General features: G+C 35.4%; 1 protein-coding gene across 4 annotated transcripts in view; it reads left to right on the top strand.

Moving 5' to 3' along the window:
* The window catches only part of pde5ab (phosphodiesterase 5A, cGMP-specific, b), a 44,525-nt gene that overhangs the window by 15,903 nt on the left and 4,826 nt on the right, over positions 1 to 23,796 (top strand). For 3 of the 4 annotated variants that reach the window (XM_051115412.1, XM_051115413.1, XM_051115410.1), the window contains exons 3-18: positions 338 to 427; positions 532 to 603; positions 684 to 773; positions 875 to 1,012; positions 5,329 to 5,396; positions 7,219 to 7,327; positions 7,556 to 7,640; positions 8,589 to 8,764; positions 9,968 to 10,027; positions 14,090 to 14,236; positions 19,485 to 19,610; positions 20,505 to 20,599; positions 20,685 to 20,772; positions 22,519 to 22,619; positions 22,758 to 22,835; positions 22,928 to 22,991. In XM_051115412.1, coding sequence (XP_050971369.1) covers positions 338 to 427; positions 532 to 603; positions 684 to 773; positions 875 to 1,012; positions 5,329 to 5,396; positions 7,219 to 7,327; positions 7,556 to 7,640; positions 8,589 to 8,764; positions 9,968 to 10,027; positions 14,090 to 14,236; positions 19,485 to 19,610; positions 20,505 to 20,599; positions 20,685 to 20,772; positions 22,519 to 22,619; positions 22,758 to 22,835; positions 22,928 to 22,991 — 1,587 coding nt within the window. The remainder of the gene's footprint in view (positions 1 to 337; positions 428 to 531; positions 604 to 683; positions 774 to 874; positions 1,013 to 5,328; positions 5,397 to 7,218; positions 7,328 to 7,555; positions 7,641 to 8,588; positions 8,765 to 9,967; positions 10,028 to 14,089; positions 14,237 to 19,484; positions 19,611 to 20,504; positions 20,600 to 20,684; positions 20,773 to 22,518; positions 22,620 to 22,757; positions 22,836 to 22,927; positions 22,992 to 23,796) is intronic. The other variant, XM_051115411.1, reaches the window with a different exon arrangement.

Consider the following 23,796-nt stretch of genomic DNA (forward strand, 5'->3'; position numbering starts at 1 on the left):
CAAGAAATGAAGAATAAAATGACGTCAGGACAATGCTGATAGGCTAGTGGTATCACAACAACAGACAAATGGTCCCAAGGCATTCTAACCCTGTGGTTTGAGAGACCTGACAGAGCAAACCACTGGATAAACAAATGCAATGTATATGACAGAAATTTATTTATTTACTGGGTGAACTGTTCTTTTAACATCTGTGTCTAGGTTGCATTTCTGGGGTGCATTTCTTTGGGCAGCTGATTTTTAAAATTTTAAAATATGATATTAATGTAAGCCATAATTAATTAGAATGTTGTATAAATGGGAATTGTGGTTGATTAGTTTTGATTTTCTCCTTCAGGATCCACGTTTTAATGCAGAAGTGGACCAAATTACAGGGTATAAGACGCAGAGCATCTTGTGTATGCCCATCAAAAACCACAGAGATGAAGTAAGAGATGAATTTTAATGTAGAAACTTCTACAATATACATTTACAATATATGCAACATTTACTGTCAAAACTTGATTGCTGAGATTTATGTAATGCTTAAAGGTTGTTGGTGTAGCGCAAGCTATCAATAAAAGGTGTGGAGAGAACAGCGCATTCACAGAACAGGATGAGAAGGTGAAAATTTTTGCTATGTTATTTTATAGTTATTTTATGGTTATTTACTGTAATAATGGGTTTATTTTTCATTTCAAAAGGAATTTTCTTCGTACCTGGCTTTCTCTGGCATAGTGCTACATAATGCACAACTCTATGAGACATCACAGCTGGAGAACAGGCGAAACCAGGTATTTTTTCCGCATTATTAGTAAAAAATTCATTTTGAATAGGTGTGATTAAACAGTAACTTGGCTATAAGCATTGATCATTTTTTGGGGTTATGTTGTAGGTGCTGTTGGATCTAGCTAGTCTGATCTTTGAGGAGCAGCAGTCATTGGAGGTCTTATTGAGGAAAACTGTGGCCACCATCTTGTCTTTCATGCAGGCCCAAGAATGCACTGTCTTCATTTCTGACAGGGAAACAGCTGTAAGACCAAAATATCACATTACATTTCTTTCCAAAACTCTACAACTTTCAAAGAATTGGTATGATCATAAAACACTGGAATATCAAGAATGTTTTGGATTTCTTTGGTGTCGCCAAGACATTAGCTATCTGTAATATCCCTTTAGAATGCTTGAAAAAATGTAATCTTGGGCTTCAAAAAGCATGCCCATTTTAAAAATGAATTAATTTTAGACTAAAGCAAAAAAAAACTGCTTGTAGTTCAGACTAGATGTTCTAAAAGAAAATTAACTATAGCAGCTTTTGTCAGCGGGGCATATTGAGAACATTGGAGCCAATGTGAGGATTTTTTTTTTTAAAAAGAGGCTTTGCTGTGTTCGTAAGGGCGATCACCAAAGATTTGGGATGAGAATATGGTCTGCAACGTTCTAAAACCACTGAACTATTGGGTTAAATTTCATAATTTTTATTGATTTATAAATATTTATCTATTTATAATGGCATAATTAAAATCTCTTTTATTTTGATTAATTCCAGAATATAATGGTGTATCTCTGTAGACCTGACTAGCAATGTTTTCTTTTACATTTTACCCCAATAAGATTATGATTTTTGTTAATGGTTTGGTTAATGCTAATGCATTAAGGCTTTATAAAAGAGAGGCTGTGTTGGATATTTCCATAGCTGAGTGAGAGAGTTAAGAAACACTTGCTTCCTTTAGAGCAAACTCACTAGCAGAGAACTTCAAATTGCTTCCTTATTTGCCACTGCCAAAGAAATATGGCAAAAAATGCACATGTAGCTCATGTACCCAAAATACTCTGTGTGCAGTAATCAGTGTGCAAATGTTACAGTAATGTCACTGTTAAGGGCCTTTCACACCAACAATATAACAATAAAGATATAGTTATAAAAATTGGAGTCTACACAACAAATAACAATAACTGGAATGTTATCACTAGAATTACTTTCACAACATTTTTTCTTCCAGCTGATGAAGAATAAAAAAGATTTACAGCCAATCAGAAACCATTCTGCTTTCAAGAGCTTGAGCATTTAAAGTGGCAGACAACATATCTACAGAGCTCGCTAATAACAAACTTAATGTTATCATGTGTTATGTGGATGCTGATAGTCATCGTTCTTGGTGTGAATGGGCTTTTATTTGCTACATGATTAATGCTGAATACCCAATCAGTGTACATTAGTGGGAGGTTTTTAAATTATAATTTTATATTCAAATTAAGCTTATGTTGGGGAAACTGAGCCAAAAGAAGAAAAAAGAGGGATTTGAATACAGTGCCGCTTTGCAAACAATGTAATAAAAAATACTGATGAATTCTCCCTTCCTGTTGAGCAATCAGGTAGAGCTCTCATTCGGAAGTGGTCCACCTCACAGTGCATGTGTATTTTCTGGAAGGTGTACTGACTGTACTCGCAGTGTTCTCTATATATGCAAACAACCCAAAATAACTCCACGGAGGTGGACTTAGAACACAAAATCATGTGTTTGATTGGTTTATAAATACAGTGCTTCTTGAAAGTTTGTGAACCCTTTTATTTTCTATATTTCTGCATAAATATAAGCAAAACATCATCAAATTTGCACACAAGTCTTTAAAGAGAATCCATTCAAACAAACAAGACAAAAATATATGCTTTTTCATTTAGTTATTGAGAAAAATGATCCAACCCTGTGATGTTGGTTGGTTCCTTTGATCTTGTTTAACCATTTTTTGGTAGAATGACTTGTGCACTTGGGGTCGTTGTCTTGCTGCATGACCCACTATCTCTTTAAATTTAAGTTCATGGACAGATGTCCTGACATTTTCCTTTAAAATTTGCTGGTATAATTCAGAATTTATTGTTCCTTCAATGACGGCAAGTCGTCCTGGCCCAGATGCAGCAAAACAGGCCCAAACCATGATACTACCACTACCATGTTTCACAAATGAGATAAGGTGGTTCTTATGCTGGAATGCAGTGTTTTTCTTTCCCCAATAGCCTTCTGACTTGTCCACATAATCTTTATCAAACTGCAGACAGGCAGCAGTGTTTTTTTTAGAGAGTTGAGGCTTTCTCCTTGCAACCCTGCCATGCACGCCATGGTTGTTGATTGTTCTCCTGATGGTGGGCTCATGAACTTCAGCATTAACCAATGTGAGAAAGGCCTTTAGTTACTTAGAAGTTATCCTGGGGTTCTTTGCAACCTCGGAAACTATTATACATCTTGCTTTGGAGTGATCTTTGTTGGTCGACCACTTCTGGGGAGGGTAACTGTGGTCTAGAATTTCTTCCATTTGTACACATTCTGTCTGACTGTGGATTTGTGAAGTCCAAACTCTTTAGAGATGGTTTTGTAACCCTTTCCAGCCTGATGAGCAACAACAACTCTTGTTCTGAGGTCCTGAGAAATCTCTTTTGTTTGTGCCATGATTCACTTTCACAAACATGATCAGACTTTAATAGATCCCTGTTCTTTAAATAAAACAGGGCATAAACTGACACCTAATTGTCATCCTATTGACTGAAAACACTTATGAACAGATAATAATTTCACTAATCTCTAATTTCTCTAATTTCACCTTCAAATTAACTGCTAATCATAGAGATTCACATACGTTTGCAACTCACAAATATTTAACGCTGGATAATTTTTAATAATAAATAAATGACAAAGTATATATTTTCATCTCATTTGTTTAATTGGGTTCTCTTTGTCAATTTTCAAAACTTGTGTGAAAATGTAATTAACTTTTTGTCATATTTATACAGAAATATAGAAAATTCTAAAGGGTTCACAAACTATTTCATTATCAACTATTTGGGGATATAATAGTTTTTAACTATAACTATAACTTTGTGTATAGTCAAAGCAGACAGGGGCATGTGTATGAAGAAGATTTGAATTAAGCATTTATATTGGAACAGACTTCAGATACCTAGAGGTCTGTACAATTTGTCTACTTCATATGTTACAATAGGTCTACTTATAAGTAGTGCCCTCAGTTAAGTCACATAAAAAGTATGACTGTCACATTCTGGTTGTCAGTGTTAATGGAACATGTCCATAGTCGAACCTGTGGTTAGTCTGCAAGACACCTGGGTGAACCTGAGGGGGGTGGACTATACATCCACTAAAATGTCCTTGGAGCCATTTAGTTAAAAGTCCAAGTTAGTAATAAGAAAAACTCTGCCATCATATCTATCTAATGCATTGAAATTCAATTACATATTGAAGGTGTGCATGTTAGAGTTGTTACTCCACAAAATAACTATTTTGGTTTGTCTTGTTAATGTACAAAACCAATTACAGCACTCCAACATGTAGTGCATTTGCTCTTCAGGCGACCTGAGTTTCGGCTTGTGGTCCATTCCTGATCCCTTCCTCCCTCTTTCTCCTACTCTGCTTCCAGCCAGGTTTCTGTGCTGTCATGACTAAACAAAACAAAAATGTCAGAAAATTGAATAATATATACAGTATGTTATATACAAAGATTACTAATATGAATGCGAATAGGAATTGCAGTTGGTGGTATCATAAGAAAGACTTGTTGTTCTCAGAGGGAGTTCTGTTTTTGAGATGTGTATCATAATTCAGAGGTCATTTGTTGACCTAGAAACCTAGTTCTGCATACTCTGTTCATAGGAAAAGCTCTGGTTTTCCTCAACTTGACACAAAGTTTTTATAGTATTTGGAAGTTGCACCGTAGTCCAGCTATAAAGTAGATAGAAAGCTTGTTAATTTAATGAATTAATTCTCCAGGTCACAGTCATAGTGACATAGTAAGATGGAAACAGATCAACCATTGTGAAAAACTGAGGCCTACAGTCAACTGTGTCAGGTTTCACCTTTTGAACTGCAGTCTAATGGCACCTTAATTTATTAAGACGCTGTCCTCCTTGCGTCTTCAAATTTGGGAAGAGCAGCTGTTGGAAGGCAAAGACAAGTGTGTCAACAAACCCATATTTAACGTCAGGTAATATGTGGTCTGGAATGTGGAAATGAACTCAATTTATTGCATTTGTCCTTGTTTATTGCACATATCCATTATGAACGTTTTTGTTTTGACTGCTTGCAGCATGCTGTTCATACTAAACTATGCTCCATACTTGTCATGAGCGGGAAATTCTAACCCTTCCAGAAATGCACAAACACAGGCACATTAAACCATGTGACTGCAGATATTCAATGTTAAGTTTACACAGGGAGCCAGACACTAATAGCATTAAAAAGCCTCAGAAATACTGGCTTACCTCTCTGTTAAACCTCCTCAAAGTTTACCTCTGTGAGTGAAACTGCAGCATAAGTAATTGCTGTTCTGCTTGTGTTACAGAACACATTCTCCAGTGTGTTTCACATGGAATATGACGAGCTTGCAGGATCCATCGACTTCCCAAATAGGTGGGGTTTTATCTAAAAAAAAAGATGATGATGTGATGAGACACAGTACCTTTAAAGAAATATTCAATACAACTTTCAATACAAGTGTTGCTGTGAATGTGATTTTTGTTTGATTTTATAAACTGTAGGATTGTTCAGTATTGTTGTTTGTGGTAATTGAGGACATTTTACAGATGGTGTGCTGTTGATAGATCTTAAGTTGTATGGAACCTGTTCTCTAGTTCTTTATCCAGTAACTGTCAAGCAACTTACTGATTAGTAAAAATAATTAACATGCCAAAATATACATTTCAATTTGATAGTTGATTAAAATATTGCTAATTAAGTAAAGTGTTAAAAATGGCTATTGACTAGTTATGTAGCATGCAAACACCATAAAAAAACTATAATAAAATGCATTATATTTGAGAGCCTCAAAACCCATAATTTACCCATAATCAGAATCATCAAATAGGCTCCTAAAATAAACCAGTTACATAAAAGAATAAATCTAACATGCATGCTACTGTGGTAAATTTAATCATTGCACTGTTTTGTTTTGTTTGTTTTTTTTTTTCTTTTTTTGGTAGCATGTGCTAATTCTTATTGTGGGAAGAATGTTTACTGGTATATCGCAAGCGATATCACTCATTCCTACTATGTAGTTTCCTTTTCTGGTTTTTGGGTTTAAGTGTCTTGTTTCAAATGGGGTTGTGAAACTGTAAACCAGGTTTCAGGTGTGTATGTAAACATTAATCTGTGCATTGTATTGGCGTAACCTTAAAAGTATATAGCTAAAGCTGAGTGAGACTGAATTGTGATAATCTGACAAACAGAACAGAACTCTTAAAGAACATAGCCTTTACTTTGGGATAAGCTAAACATTGTTTTCTCCACCACTTTAGCCTTATACTTACATGCCAATTTTCATATGTCTTTTGGATTTACTTTTATTTTTGTTATTATTAAGAAGACATTGTGGTATTTAAAATAGTTCATCTAAGTGCATTTTTCTTTATGAGTGACTGACTAGTGTGCCAAGCTTATGAAAGTATGTATCTTAAGTATTTGAGCAATTTTGAGAATAGTCGGATTGGAATGCTTGCTGAGAACCAAGTTATTTCTGGATATTGGTAAGAAAATCAGAAATCATGACAACCTTCCCGCCATTGCGTTCTCTAGTATAGCTTCAACACATCTGCCTGCAAGTTTCTAGTGACATGCTTGTACTGTGAATTATTTTCCACACTCTTTTTTACCTTCTGTCACAAATGTGGTTTTGATGGAACCTTAAGTCTTAAAAGTGTAGGTGTGTTGTTGTTGAGGCGGTCAGATGCAAATGTGACATAATGTAGAAAGTGGAAAAGTGAGGATTAAAACTTCTATATTTTCTTTATAGTATGACCTTTTATAGGTTTATCAATTCATACTCGTGCCATAGCCATATGGGTTACGAAAAACATTAGAATAAGTAAATGGAGACAAAAATGTTATTTTGGGTGAACTATTCCTCCACCATGAGCCGCTTTTCCACCGTCAGCCCGAACCATTCTCGTTGCTTAACAGTTCTATTCCGTGCTGATCTGGACCAATTTGTTTTCCACTGTCTACATGCGGTTTAAGATGTAAATAGCAACTAAGTTATGGAGGTTGCTGCTTCTAACCGTGGAAACAAAACTGGAACCATTCCTTATCATTCTTAGAAACGTTCGGCCCGACAATGGAAAAGCAGCTATGGTTTCTATTTCCCATAATCATTGTTTATTAGCAATGCTGCAAATCAAATTAGAGACATTTTAATGATGTGTAGTGAAGTTATATATTTTTTTCCTGTCTTTTACAGAGAATGTGATGTAAACAAAATTAACTACATGTATGCTCAGTATGTCAAGAACACTATGGAACCACTGAACATTGCAGATGTCACCAATGACCAGCGATTTCCGTGGACAGTAAGTACTCAGGGAAATGCTGGACAGAAAAGTCATTTGCCATAGGGTCATCCCGCTCTGGGATTTCAATGTTTCTGGGATTTCACAGAGCCCTTATTCATTCAGACATTCACCTCCCCCATTTTACGCTATGTACTGCTCCTTTTCCCAAATCTACTTGAAATTTAAACTGATTTTATTTGACCATCTCTTTATTGCATTTATTTTTTTCTTTTATTTCTTTTTAAGAGTGAAAATCTACAATCCTCAAATGGTCAAATCAAAAGTCTACTGTGCACACCAATAAGGAATGGGAAGAAAGACAAAGTGATAGGTATGTGTGTTTTATATATTTCATCATCACTCGTCATCACACACCTATAAATAATACCTCCAACTGTGTGGCTAGTTATTGAGAGATGTGATACTATAGTGGTTAAATTGAAACTTGTATCTGACACAAAATAAAACTGAAAAAAAAAAGTATATATATATATATATATATATATATATATATATATATATATATATATATCATAGACATACATGGAAGAAAGGATTTTATTCTGATTTTAGGGATAAAATTTTAGATTTTAGAATAAAACCCCCTAACAAGCACCCAAGACACTGCTCAGATTTAAATGCATGAGATATAGTTTAAATATCATATTTATGATAATAGTGAATTTCAACTAAAGTCCATTTTCTGTTTTATAATTGGCTTTGCCTATCAGTCTGCACCATTTCTCATGCATTTTTAACTGACATCATTAAGTTGCTAAACAAAGATCCTCATTGCAGTGCTGGTCATAAAAGTCTGAATTGATTAGAATAATTTAGGTCATTTTCTTTAGGGTTTGAAGGGTTTCTCTCATTTATTGTACACTCACTGAGCCTCTCATGTTTAAAATATTTTTTATCAGCTTCTACACATACAATAGAGTTTAATTAATTTGAAACTTAGATGACAGAGATAAGATGAGACTTAGATGTAATGGTCACAACCTTATTCATTTATTCCAAACCCGTATTTTTTTTTTCTTTTACTGAACATACGAGGTGAATTTCTAAAGAACGTACTAATAACATTTTTCCCATGAAATAAAAGTAAATGTAGAATTAAAAATAATAATAATAAAAGTAAAGTAAAAGTAAATGGAGTCTGTTAAAAATGACCAAGAAACAAACAAACAAAGAAAACATTTGGTGTTCCACAGACGAAAGAAAATCATGTGGGTCCAAAAAACATTTCCCTGTTAAGTATTTTGGTTTCTGAATGCAGGTGTCTGCCAGTTGGTCAATAAGATGGATGAAGCTTCAGGGGAAGTGAAAGCCTTTAATAGGAATGATGAGCAGTTTATAGAGGCCTTTGCGATCTTTTGTGGGCTGGGAATCCAGAACACACAGATGTATGAAGCAGTGGAAAGAGCAATGGCCAAGCAAGAGGTCACACTTGAGGTGCGTGTGTTTAAAAAAACATATAAAAAAAATCCTATAATAAAATAAATTATGGTTGGTAACATCAGCATATTCCCTAATTCAAATACTGTATATGCTTTTATGATTGTTCCCCCCGTGCAAAAATCAGATTGGAGTGAAATAATCAGGGACATTGATTAAAAAAACAAAAAACCACACTTACTTTGTATCTTACTCTTATTGTTATCAACAGGAAAAATAGTATCTTCTTTCTTCTTGAGTTTAGAATAATAGTTTCCATCCAACCTTGTTATTAGTTCATTGTAAATAGCTGGGCATTGATTAGGACGTCCTTAACTTGTGGGTGGTATTAATGGGATAGTTCACTCTAAAATGAAAATTCTTTTATAATTTACTCACCCTCAAGTTGTTCCAAACCTGTATGAATTTCTCTCTCCTGCTGAGCATAAAATAAGGTAATTTGAATGTGGGTCCCATTGACTTCCTTTTTTTAAGTAAATAATGACAGTTTTTTTTTTTTTTTTTTTTTTTTTTAAATAACCTTTTAATAATTTCAAGATTGTGACATTAAAAGATTTCTGGAAGTATGCCAGTTTTTTCAATTTATTTTTAAATAAATGCCCTTTTTAGACTGAGGAAGACATTTTGAGTACTGTTTTTTTTTATAGTATATTTAACTCATATTTTTAAAAGATTTAGTTTTTTTTTTTTTTTTTTTTTTTTTTTTTTTTTTCTCTCTAATAAAACCCTTTTAATCTGCTGCTACACAGTCTTGATGTCCTCCCACTCCTCTATTTTCTTTCATCCCACCATTCTGGAGCTGTCACAGTCAGAAGCGCTGGTGGCATGCTGTCTCCTGCAGCTGACACAATGGCTGTACTCCACATCAGGCGTTCTCCTTTGTTATAATCCTCACTTCACACCCTCCATCGCCCAACACTATTAAAAAAAAATAAATTAAAAAAAATGACACGGGTAGCTGCGTTCAAAACTGAAAAATAGTACACAGTTAAGCATTCGATCAAATAATTGAGTAAAGAGAGATGCTAAAAATTGTTCTGGTTGTAATAAAGAATGTTCCAGCAAACATAGTCCCAAATACACACAGAAAATCTGCATTGTTTGCAGTATACATTCTATAAGCTAAACATATTATGGCATTCAGAATATATACTTTGCAAACCTTTTAACATTGTGTGGCTGTGTGTGCATATAATGCAGGTCCTCTCTTATCATGCCTCGGCTCCAGAGGAAGAGACGCGGGCGCTCCAGGTAACTGCGGTAAATTACAATTTCTCATCATATTATATTGAAATGTGCCATCATTAATTTGAATGTCATTCAAACTGTGCTGTAAGCATGGCTTTTTCTTTAAAAAGGATATTTCAAATCTGAAATCTGATTGGATGAGCCATCTTCAAAGCTATTGTTAAAGGGGTCCTATTATGCTTTTTCACTTTTTGAATTTTAGTCAGTGTGTGGTGTGTATGTTTGGGCATAAAAAAATCTACAAAGTTACAAATCTCAAGGGTCACTCCAAAGGGAGATATTTTGTTTTTAAAAAATCCCTCTTCAAGAACTACAACGAACGGCTCCTTTGGACTACAACGTTTGTTTTCCTGATGTTATGATGTCACAGTGCAGCCCATTACAATATCATTAAAATAAATCCCGCCTACAGAAATTTGAATGGTTGGGGGGTGGGTAGGGACGAGGTGAGTGATTAGCCTAACTTTAGTGATGCAGCATGGAGAGCAGCTTCTGAGACGCTTCAATGAGCCGCAGCGCGGCGGGTATAAACAAAAGCATTGGCTAGATTGGCCACGTCAGAGCCGCAATGCGCCACAGAGACGTCACTGGTATAAACAAGCACTGACTAGAGTCAGAGCCGCAACACGCCGCAGAGATGGCGGTGGTATAAACACAAGCCTTGACTAGAGTGGCCGCGATCTACTCCGGTGGATGTGTCGGAGCCGTAACGCGCTGCAGACGTGTGCAGTGTGTGGTGAGAGATTTATTCATCATACAGTGTAGATAGCTTCACTTATAACGTAAGTACTTTTAAAAATGCCTAAACTTGCACTAGACTAGACTAGGCTAGGCTAATCAGTGATGATGTTCTTTGATTTTGATAATGTTAATGTTAGGCTGCTTTTAACTTTATGCTGGAGCTGGTTTCGGGAAAAGAAACTAAATATGTAAATAAAATAAATAAATTAGCATGATAATATCATGTATCACAATCTGACAGGCTGACGATAGGTCCCGACACTACTGTAGCGTATTATGTACTCAGCCTCCATGCATCCTAGGTGTATATGACTTAAAATTTATCCTGGCACTCCCAAGCCTTAGAACGGCATAGACGAGTGTTTCTCTTCATCAGTCTAAAACAAGTCCAATAAAGTGCATCCATCCATAATAAAAAGTGCCTAACACTGCTCCAGGGGGGTCAATAAAGGCCTCCTGTAGTGAATCGATGCGTTTTTGTAAGAAAAATATCCGTATTTATATATCCATATAAGAATCACTTTAATCTAGCTTGTGCTAACAATTGTACACAGAACTTGCTTCTTTGTCAAGGGGCGTGGAAGTACTGAAAGACCGTCAGTTTTCTGCCAATCGCAACACAGTGGTACAATCACAAAACATTTTGTTTTTTGGAAGGCGGGCCTTCATCAAACTCGGAACTAATCAAGCCATTTGTGCCAGGCTGGGAGAAAGGTATGGTAATAATGTAAATTATGTGAAAAATAATCCATTTTTTGAACCACCAAGCATGAAAGCATGTTCTTGAACACCCCAAAACAAAATCAAGACTGTGTAAAAAAGCACAATAGGACCCCTTTAAATAGCCAATATATACACATACTATATTAGTATGCTATATTATAGTCACTGATATGACATCAAACACGTTCATCATATCACTGCGCAGAACCAGTAGCAAATTGTTGTGCGCCAACATCCTCCTTGTATATTATAGTAAGGAAGGAAGGATAGCACTTTATGAGTGTGCTTAGTAAAATAATGTTTTAATGAATATTTATGTCCTTAAAATCTTTATATGTAGTAAACGTTTTATAAATCTACAAAGATGGATGGTCAGTACCGTGGTCCAGCAGTGTTAAAATACACAAAATTGCAACAGCTATAATGGGAATAATGGGCTATAATGGGAAACCTGTGTACTTTGCTACAGTCTATAATACTGTGCAACACCCATAGAAGAACTGTTTTTAATATATAAAGAAATATATCTTCTAGCAGTTGGCACCAAATGAATTAGCTTAGTAAAACATTTTTAATGTAAATATTTGAGAATATAGGTTTATAAAAACAATTTTGTGAATATAATCTGGCTAAAGATGTTACAAGTAATCCACTGTGCAAAGTGCTGGGACTAAATGAACTACATTTTTAAAAGAATGTATTGAGAGACAGCTTTACTGCCAAGTAAGCGTGAGAATCAAGTGTGCTCTCCTAAACATATTTCATATGTTGAAAAGTTTGATTCATTTAAGACAGCGGTGCCCAACCCTGTTCCTGGAGATCTACCTTCCTGCAGAGTTTAGCTCCAACCCTGATCAAACACACCTGTCTGTAATTATCAAATGCTCCTTCAGATCCTAATTAGTTAATTCAGGTGTCTTTGATCAGGGTTGGAGCTGAACTCTGCAGGAAGGTAGATCTCCAGAAACAGGATTGATATTACTTCCTACCTCTAAAGCCGGGCTCACACTACAGGATTTTTAAAATCTATTATCTAACCGATTATGAAATCTGGTTGCAGCGCACACACAAGGAGAATCTTTGCAGATTATCTTCCCTGAAATCTTAAACATGCACACACTACAAGATTTGAAAATTGTGGCGCATCACACACTACAAGATATTCAGATTATTGGAAGGAGCGCCTCACGTGATTTTAGCAACAGATTGTCATTTCAGCAAGTAATGTTTATATATGTTACCTATTGTGCTAGCAGCTTTATGCACTCCCCCGCTATGTTGAAAACTGAGACTATTGTGGTATGTTTTCAACATATTGCACAGACAGTGTTACTTCAAAAACATAAGAAGCAGTTTCCTCCGTCTCCACTATCCAGTGGACTGTACAGCAACTGTTTTGCTCTTGCACATTGGCTGTTGTGAAAGTACTGATGTATCTATAGCCGTGATCATCCCGATTTAAAATCCTGAATATCAAACATGTTTGATATAATCGGGGCGGCCCCGATTTGTGTGAGAGCAGATCGGGAGGTGCAAAATTCGATCAAATCGGATTCTGGTGAGGGGAAAATCGGGGCAAAATCGGGCTAAAAATCCTGTAGTGTGAGCCCGGCTTAATGTAGCCAACTATTTTTTCAAAACAGTAGCTTATTGTGTAGCCTAGCTTGTAGCTTGGCAAGATGTAATATCGAAGTAGTTTGCAATGGTCGTTCCTATCAATTCAATGACTTTATTTTTGAACGTTAGCATCTTGTATCATATCGCTTTTAAAAAAAGCTTTGTGTCGTGTTTACGAACGCCTCGTAGCTGTCTTTCATAGCTTATCGCTTGAATTGTCTTATTTTACATAGCGTATGTAAAGAAAACAGGAATTTCCTATCTTCCTATCTTCTGGGAATTTCCTAGAGAGCACAGGTTGCTTGGATACAGCACTCTCAGCTTTCAATATGAAAAAACCCTGCTCTGATTAGGCCTGAGAGAGTAATCAGGCAATTAAGACATGGACAGAGGCAAAATTTCTGCTTCAATTGAGAGTCATTTGTTTGTTAATTACACCAATTACTCAAAGGAAGCAAAGGTCAGCATGCAAATTTACAACTGTTTGTGTAATTCATAAGGCATGTAAAAACGCCTGAAGATATGCTTTATTTTGAGTACGATGGAATAGGTTAACCACTAATATCTATTCACTTTATAATTATTAATACCTGAATTGTAGTTAATAATTTGTGCATGTGATTCTGGTTTCTGTTTGCCTTCTTAAGCACATTAAAACAACAGGGGAGAGGACGAGAGACATTATTTATGGTCACTGCATTATGAGATGCACCATTTTCAGCAAGAGGAGACAAATCAAGTGCAGCACAGCTAAATGCTTATCCTGTGCACTGCAAACTATGCTGATCGCAGCTCATTGATTATTTATGCCTGACAGACAGTGATCTCCTTCCTTGCAGTTTGGTTGTCTGTTGAGTGAGTGAATTAGTGTGATTATTCAGGTGTGTGTATGTGTGTGTTTACAGATTAACAAAACTGTGTATGTGAGCAAATGTTGTTTGTGGGGAAAATAATTGTTTATAATGTAAATATCTGCCTGTTCTGACTTCACAGGCGGCTACGATTCCCTCTGCTCAGTCTCTCAGACTGCTGGACTTCAGCTTCAGTGATTTTGACCTGACTGATGTTGAGACGACCCAAGCCACCATCCGCATGTTTGTGGACCTCAAGCTTGTGCAGAATTTTCAGATGAAGTACAAGGTACCTGCTTAGACACTGTTGTTAGTTAGTTCATTTACCATTCATTATTTTAGTAAAATTAGGTTTATATACTTTTTCTCATTCCTAGGGATAGGTTTTAATACAGACCCATAAGCCTCATTACTATACTCAAGCTCTTAACTCGTCCCATATGTTTGTTTTGAATAATAACTCAAATCATGTGGTTTGGGGAGGTGTGCTATTTCTTTTCCAAATGATCAGACTTACTATTTTCACTGGATGATAAAATGGATGGAAAAACAGATGAATAGACTTGCACTAAATACAAACAGCCATATAAAGAGACCAGAATATCAAAGAGACTTGGGTCTTGAGGATGAGCTCATTTGACCTGGGTCAAATAAGTAAATAACCGCTCTGAATACCTTAACAGTTTCAGAACAGCAACACTTGGCACCCACTGACAAAAGCATAGTGTCATGTTGCATTTCTTCAGAAAATATAAAACAAAACACACCTGCGAACTCATTACATTAGTTTTACTGTTGCAGTTTATTTTATAAACCCTTGCCAGATTTATTTTATAAACCCTTGCCAGATTTACTCAGACATGTATCACATTGAATTAAATGTGAAATTTTGAAGTAGAAAGACTGAAACACTGTTTTCTTGTAAAATGTACTCCAGTGCCTGAGAATGCCCCTTAGCTTTTCTAAAATCACTGTAAACCACAGGCTAAGCTATGATGCCTAAGCAACCACATAGCAAAGTCCTAAAATCCAATCAGAGAACCTTAGCAATCACATCACCTAGCCACCATGCTCTGGCAACCACCCATTATGCCTGAGTTTTTTCTTTTGCTCTTAATTGGTTAAGACAAACACTCTCAGACAATTCAAAAACTAAAGAATGTTTTACTACCCTCATGTCGCTCCAAAATTATATGTTTACTATATGTTACTATGTCTTTCTTCCTTTTGTGAAATGTAAAGAAGATATTTGAAGAACCAAAACTTTTGGCGCCCATTGAAGTTCTGTTGTATGGACAAAAAGTACAGTGGAAGTCAATGTGAACTAAAAATGTTTGGTTGCCAGCATTCTTCAAAACATCTTTTGTGTGTGTGTGTTCTGCAGAAGAAAGAAATGCATATAAGGGTTTGGAATGACATGAGGATGAGTAAATAATGACAGAATCCCAAACATGTTTTATTCTGGGAAAAAAAAAAAAGTGCTATACGCAGTTCATAAATCATTTTTGTGCTCTTTTGCACTTTTTTTTTTTTTGCATTTTTTTTACAATAACAGTATAGCTAAGGAGTTTTGTAATTTTGCAGCCAAAAGTTCAGCAAAAGCAAACTATTGAAAAAATGTTGCAAATAACACTGTGAGAGCTATTCAATAAACCCTCACAAAGAAGAAAATGAAGAGCAGTCCTCTTTCTTCTGCAGTTTGAACTGTAATTGCCAGATCAGGTTCAGCTGACTATTAAAGCAAAACATCAGGCTTCTTTGTGTGTTTGACCGGCTGCAACAAGCTCCTTTTATGGCCTTCAGTGTTAGGCGAGGTATCTTCCTGGCAGGACATGAAGTCTCCCTTTTTTATTGGTTTTCTAGGTGTGACTTACCCCTAACTGAGTAAATGAAAGCAGGTCTACTAGAGGCCACCACAATACAAAAAATGCTGATCAGTCACAGGCTGCTCTGATAATATAAATATCACATGAGAACAAAACACAGCACACAGGCATGCATTCTACCAGACTGACATTTTATTGGAGAAATTAATCATGTTAACTGGGGGAATTTTAAAGGAAAGGACGTGATGTGAGCATTGTGCTCTGCATTTAACCCATCCAAGTGCACACACACAGTAGTGAGTAGTGAACAAACATACGCACATTGTTTTAGGACAATGTAAAGAATTAGTGTCTTTAAAAGTTGTCTCTAGTCAAACATTACACATAAAAATGTTTTAAGCCTAAATAAATGAATGGAACTTTTAACCAAAAATGTTAGCCACACTCTGTGTACTCACTCTGCACACTCACATGATTTGAAGTCTCCAGTCCTCTGTGCCCTAGAAAAAGCTCTTTTGTTGTGATCACATGATCACCTGAATTTATCTGGGTACTGACTATCTGGGTAGCCCTCATATTTGTGGATGCTTTCGGTTCCAGAATAAATTAATCATGTTTTTAAATCTGTTCATGAATAGGATAGTTTTAGAAATAAGAAATAATATTTGCCTTGTGATGGACCGGCCATCTGTCCAGGCTGTCCCCCATCTGTGGCCAGAGACACTGGGATAGGCTTCAGTGTCCCCGCAACCCTACTGTGGATATGCGATATGGAGAATGGATGGCTGAATGGACATACTGTAATCATAATAGAATTAAAAAGCATTGACTTTTGGCCAGATTTGTTGTACCATGATGAAATCCAACAACAAATGTTTGGGAACCCCTTGCAGAATCTGTGAATATGTGAATAATTTTAACAAAATAAGAGAGATCATACAAAATGCATGTTATTTTTAATTTAGTACTGTCCTGAGTAAGATATTTGTTTAAAAGATGTTTGCATATAGTCTACAAGACACAAACATAGCTGAAATTATTAAAACAAGGTCCTGCAGATTCTTGTCCAGCATTATTTGCATATTTGAACCCTTTCCAGCAGTGACTATGTGATGTTCTTAATACTGTGTGTGGTTACCTGGATGATCTACGACTTTTTTTTTTGTTGTTGTTGTTGTTGTTTTGTGATGGTTGTTCATGAGTCCCTTGTTTGTTCTGAAAAGTTAAACTGAGCACTGTTCTTTAGAAAAATTCTTCAGTTTTCTGGCATTTTTTGCATATTTGAACCCTTTCCAGCAGTGACTCTATGGTTTTGAGATCCTTCTTTTTACACTGACGACAACTAGGGACTCAAACAAAACTCAAAAAAAAGGTTCAAACATTTACTGCTCCAGAAGGAAACACGATGCATTAAGAGCCAGGGGGAGAAAACTTTTGAACAGGATAAAAATGTCCAAATTGTTTTTATTTTGTTGAATTTTTTTTTTTTTTTCTCCATTTAGTACTGCCCTGGGAAGCAGTAGGAGATACTTTCATGTTTTCCAGAAGACAATTTAAGTACAATTTACCATGATCTTAAAATTAAATTTTCACCCCTGGCTCTTAATGCATTGTGTTTATTTCTGGGGAATCAGTGAATGTTTGAACCTTTTTTAATAGTTGTTTTTTCAAATTGAGCCGTTCTCAGATGCCTGTCGGTGTGCCGTCACACCAACAGAGGCCGCTCCCACGATAGTTGATTGATATGAGCTCTTACCTTAGACCAGCTGTCACAGTCCAGTAACTTTCCATGTTCCAGAGCAGGGATGTTAAGTTAGACAAGAATATCTCAGATTGAGGTGTTGTGTTGCTGGATGTAATAATGAACATAGTGGTCGTCATTTACTCCCGACATCTGAGCAGCTGAAGATGCAGTAGATTACATTTGCTTGTGAAGGGAATGCGCCTCCCAATCTACATATATCCGTCTATGTTCGCACGAATCATTCATGATCCAGCTTCAGTTACAGCAGAAGTGAGTATAAGCGTTTTTTTTTTTTATGAATCTTTGCGATCGCCTTTCCTTATAACGTGCTAGTTAGGAAGTTTTTCCACAGAAAGAAGAGAGGGGTGGGGTGAGCAGAGCTCATTTGCATTTAAAGGAACAACCCCTTAGAATGAGATGATTTTTGCAGAGCTGATTTTGGCAAGGTAAAAAGGGTGTTGTTTTACAAAACCATTGAGAATTTTTAATCAAAGTATATCAGAGACTTTTCATTAAGATCCTAAAGAATCATATCAACTTGTGGAAAATGGGCATCCGATGACCCCTTTAAGATGGATCCCAAAACCATAGAACCCTGCTGGAAAAGGTTCAAATATGCAAAAAATGCTGGAAAACTGAAGAATCTGCAGGACCTGGAGGATTTTTCTGAAGAACAGTGCTCAGTTCAACTGTTCAGAACAAACAAGGGAACAACCATCACAAAACCAAAAAAACAGTTGTAGATCTAGGTAACCACACTCAGTATTAAGAACAAACTTTTAAAGGGGGTTATGTGAATAATTTTAGTTTTTTTTTTTTTTGACTAGTGGACTATATGTAAACATATTTTATGTGAAATATCTTACTCAGGACAGTAAATAATGACTAAACAGACTATATAATAACATGCATTTTGTATGATCTCTCATATTTCGTTACAATTATTCACATTTTCACAGATTCTGCAAGGGGTTCCCAAACTATAATAACAAAATGCAAAAAAAACAAAAAACTTTATAAAATATTAGGTTTAAGTGAACATGAAATGTCAATCTATGCTACTTTAATCATTCACAGCCCATTTACAATACATTTATTAGCTATTGAGAATTGATTTAAAAAATATTAAACGCTGGTGTTATATACCAGAGTGAAGCTAGACTTAAATGTGAGTTTGCTAAAACCAATAAATAGCCATTTAGATACAGGTCAGAATTAACCCATAGACCATGTAACCTTACTTTTTTTGAAAGATTAACATGCACTTCTGAATTGTGCACTATAAGACCAAAAATATGTATTTAAAAAGTAAATGGGGCTCTGATTTCTTTATAACTTAAGATATCACAATAAATAAATAATAAATAAAAATGTGAAGTTTTCTTCAAATCACACCTCAACATTCTGCTTCACTCAGAGTGGTTTAATTTAATTAAGTTATATTAGCAAAACAATTACTTTTTCATTTTTTAAGGACTAGAAAATATTTCAAAAATTCAGCAAACACTATAATTTTGCCTTGCTTCTATTTATAGAGCACTGCGGTGATCACATATTTTTGTAGGCCAACCCAAAATTTAGCATTACACTGGTTTCGCTGACAGGATTTTTCCAATGGCTTTTAGATTATTGTAGACAATAAGCTCTGTAAGCAAAAAGTGTGTTTCCGTTATGATAATATTGACAAATGAACAATTTAATGAATGTTGAAGCCTATATACAGTCACCAGAAAAAAAGCTAGACATAGGCTATATTTTATGTATTTTATGTAAAATGAATCATGAAAATATCTTGAGCTTGGGATAACCTCATACCTTATTTGGACCATTTAACCAGAAAAAACAGACTCATTACTGGGTTTTAGGCTACAAAAGAAAAGGAAAGAAAAAAAAGTCATCCCTGCAGCACTCAGTTTTATTCAGCTTAATCTTCATACCTATACAAATAACTCTTAACATTGTTTCAGAGTCTGTGTCAGTGGATCTTAAGTGTAAAGAAGAACTACAGGAAGAATGTGGTCTACCACAACTGGCGACATGCCTTCAACACCTCCCAGTGCATGTTTGCTGTGCTGAAGTCTGGGCGGTTTCAGGTCAGTGGCCCTGATAACAAACACGACACAGGCAAGGGTCACATCAGCACTGTGGCGTCTGGCGTACAGCTTCAGTTTAGCATTTCACAAATCGGAACACAAACCATACTGACGCCTATTAACACATATCGTGTGTGTCTTGTAACTAAACTGTAACTTGGATATAAGCTCGCTGATCTTTATATTAAAATGTGCAGTTCTGGATTCAAGACTGCTAGCACAAGTACAGTATACAGAGTAGTAATGATAAAAAAAAAAATTTAAAAACATTATTATTCAGCATTTTATGTTGTCATTTCATTTTGTAGTAATTGCTCTTTTGAAAATGTCTTCAGGCTGTTTCCTTTTATAGAGAAACCAGTTTATAGTTATAAGCAAAAATGAAACTAGCAGAACAGTTTTATTATGCGTTTCACTATAAATGTCTTCTGTTGTTTACTGTGGTAGTTAATCATTTGCATTTATATACTTGCTTAGATGGATGGAAAATACATGCTCTCTTTGAAATGCTGTTTTTCTTAGTAAAGACTACCAAGAACAGTATGTTGGGTCGACTTGTTACAATTATTTAGAATCACATTATTGTGAATTATTTGTATTACTGATTTATGAATTATGAATTGAGAGCTATTAGTTAAGCCTTGTTTTGACATGCCAGTGAAAGTCTAATTAGATTTAGTTTGCCTGTTTACCGGAAAGTAATTACAGTTATTCAGATTTACATATGACTGTGTTTGTTTTTGGATAGCATGGCTATATTTTGCAGCGCTTTTCATAGCATTAAACAATCTCTATCTTGTAATATTGTAAAGATGTTTCATTTGACAGAAGATCTGGTATACTGACTTTGAAAGTTGTTGTAATATTTTAATAAAGCAGTGTTTTTATTTACAGAATAATCTGAGTGATTTGGAGGTTTTAGCTTTAATGATTGCAACACTGAGCCATGATTTGGACCACCGAGGAGTCAACAACTCCTACATCAAAAGGTTTGACCTGCTTATGATGTTACCAATCAGATGGATATGTGAAATGAGAATGAGAATGATACAGCATATTTGACTGTTTTCACAGAAGTGAGCATCCACTAGCCCAGCTGTACTGCCACTCCACAATGGAGCACCACCATTTTGACCAGTGTCTTATGATACTCAACAGTCCAGTGAGTATATGACAGATTTTTTTAAACATCATAAATCAAATTAATAGCATGCCATTATTGTGCTAGATAAGAAAATCATTAAATACACATTACAAAAGGAGTTGCTTACACAAACTTTAAAGGTTACAGTGTGACCATAATATTGTTTTCAGAAGCTGCTTCTAAAGTGGCATTTAGGTATATTTACACAGACTGTTTAGAAGTGGCATAAATGCATTTACACAACAATTACATTTGCATGAATAATGCTGTGAGATTAATGGGTTTTAAATTGGCATGAGTGAGTCTTTAAAAAAAATACTGAAATATAAAATTATTTTAAAAAATGAAATTATACTCATTATATTCATTATAAATATGACACTAAAACTGCCAGTAGGTGGCAGCAAAGAAGTTTTAATGTGTGAGTCATTCAGTCAACTGAAAAATGAAAGTAACGTTCAATCACGTAGACATTTGCTAAACTATATGATATAAATATAAAACAAATACCTATACATGTAGGGTGCAAATGACACATTGGCTAATAACTGTACAGTAATGTAAACATGGACCATGTGACATACACAGTGAGTTCTCAACAGTAGAGTTTTTATGTCATTGTTTTATGAGGGACAAAGTGTGTTTGACACAAAATGCTAGTGTTATGGACGAATGAGCTGATTTAACATTTTCATGCATGTATGAAGTGTTTTAGTAGCTTTATTGCAGTTTTTATTTGAAATGTACTGATTAAAGTTGGTAAGAAGAGTGTGTGTGAAATGCAGACATATTTTAAATAAAAACTACAGTGCTTGTTACATTTCTTAGAGGCACGTACAGTTGTTTTTGAACACTTTGGTAAATGTTAAATAGACTTTTTTTTTAATACACTAACAGAAATTCTGTCAAGTGATCCAAAACTTTACACATAACACAAAAGTGTGTGTGAGTGTGCTTTAAAGCATGTTATCAAACTTCATTAGCAGCATGTTGGAACATGTCCAACGTGTTGTAAACATGATAGTAAACAGTTCCCGTTAATTGTGAACACTGTTTTGAGTTTCTGTGGGATTACCTCTGACTCTTCTGTCTGCTGATAAGAGTAATTCACTCCTGCATCGTAAATCCAGACTAGCTTCCAAAAGCAATGTCTACTTTTACAGGTAATAACAATCTGTATCTTCGAAAACAATTTGCTGTTCATGTCACATTTATGCACAGAGAATAATTACTCTCATTCACATTCAGCAAATTCAATAAGAAAGGTTGGGACTGTGCTTTTCTCATTGTCCAGGGGCTTGATGTTGTTATGGCAACATTCTGACATTATCTCAGTGGTTGCCTGACTTGGCCTGCAGTGTAGCATTTGCTGAAAAAAGTTTGGTGATTTTAAAAAAAGACTTCTAATTCTAAAAATTAATAAAAGGTTCCAAAAGGTTCTAAATGTTAAACATTATTACAATGTCTTCACACTTATAAAAATAATGGTTCTTTCAAAAACTGTATACTGAAAGGTTTTTTGGGAACCCCAAATGTTTCTTCTGTGGTATCGCTGCATAATCTAGTTAATTAAATCAAGTATGTTATATATTTGACCAGATTCATCTCTCTTATAATAGTAAAACCCCAAATTTTACGTACATACTTGCATATAAAAAGCCATGTTCATGTTTTTATGTAGCCCTATTGCAACTGCATTCATGTGTTTTCATAAATCTTGACATAATAATATAATATATTCTTTCATTCCCCCGTCTCTCTCAGGGTAATCAGATTCTGAGCAGTCTTTCTCTGGATGAGTACAAGGCGACACTGAAGATGATTGAGAAGGCTATTTTGGCCACTGACCTGGCTCTCTACATGAAGTAGGTACCAGATGTCATATACAGCTGAGCTGCAGATGCTTTTAGAAACCAAAAGGATTTATTCATTTGACTTGTATTGGAGCATACAGTAGCTAATTTAGTAGCTGTTTGTTCTTTATGCTATCTTTGTCCTCACAGGAAAAGAACAGAATTCTTTGAGCTGGCTAAGAACAGTCAGTTTGTATGGGAGGAAGAATATCACAGAGATCTGCTAAGGTGAGTGTCGAGCATTCTCGGAATAGCAGGATGCGTTTATGTGTGGGTCAATTGTATATCTTTTTTTATTATGATGTTATTATCTTCTGTAGGTCGATGCTGATGACAGCATGTGATATATCTGCTATTACAAAACCATGGCCAGTGCAGAAGAAGGTAAACATGCAAGTATACAGTTAAGGTCAAAAGTGCATGTTACTGTTTATTTAGTACTGACACTAATAAGATATTTCACATAAAAATGTGTACATATAGTCCACAAGAGTAAATAATAGTTGAATTTATAAAAATCACCCAGTTCAAAAGTTTACATCTCCTTGATTCTTGATAGCTGTTCATGAGTCCCTTGTTTGTCCTGAACAGTTAAACTGCCTGCTGTTCTTCAGAAAAATCCTTCAGGTCCCGCAAATTATTTGGTTTTCCAGCATTTTTGTGTATTTGAACCCTTTCCAACAATGACTTTTGAGTCATTGATGATTTTGAGATCCATCTTTTCACATTGAGGACGACTGAGGGACTCATATGCAACTATTACAGAAAGGTTCAAACGCTCAGTGATGCTCCAGAAGGAAAGACGATGCATTAAGAGCTGAAGGGGGAAACTTTTTGAATTTGAAGATCAGGGTAAATTTAACTTTTGTCTTCTGGGAAACATTTAACTATCTTCTGTAACCTCTGAAGGGCAGTACTACATGGAAAAAAATATGACATTTAGGCAAAATAAGAAAAATGTACACAAGTTTTCACCCCAAGCTCTTAATGCACTTTGTTTTTGTTGTTGTTGTTGTTTTCTCTTTCTCTGGGGCATCAGTGAGTGTTTGAACCTTCTGTAATAGTTGCATACGAGTCCCTCAGTTGTCCTCAGTGTGAAAAGATGGATCTCAAATCATACAGTTTCAGGACAAACAAGGGACTCTACCACATGAACAACTACCACTAAACAAAAAAACAGCTGTGGATC

Source organism: Labeo rohita, chromosome 7 (assembly GCF_022985175.1).
Source record: "Labeo rohita strain BAU-BD-2019 chromosome 7, IGBB_LRoh.1.0, whole genome shotgun sequence".
In the NCBI taxonomy this organism is placed as follows: Eukaryota; Metazoa; Chordata; class Actinopteri; order Cypriniformes; family Cyprinidae; genus Labeo; species Labeo rohita.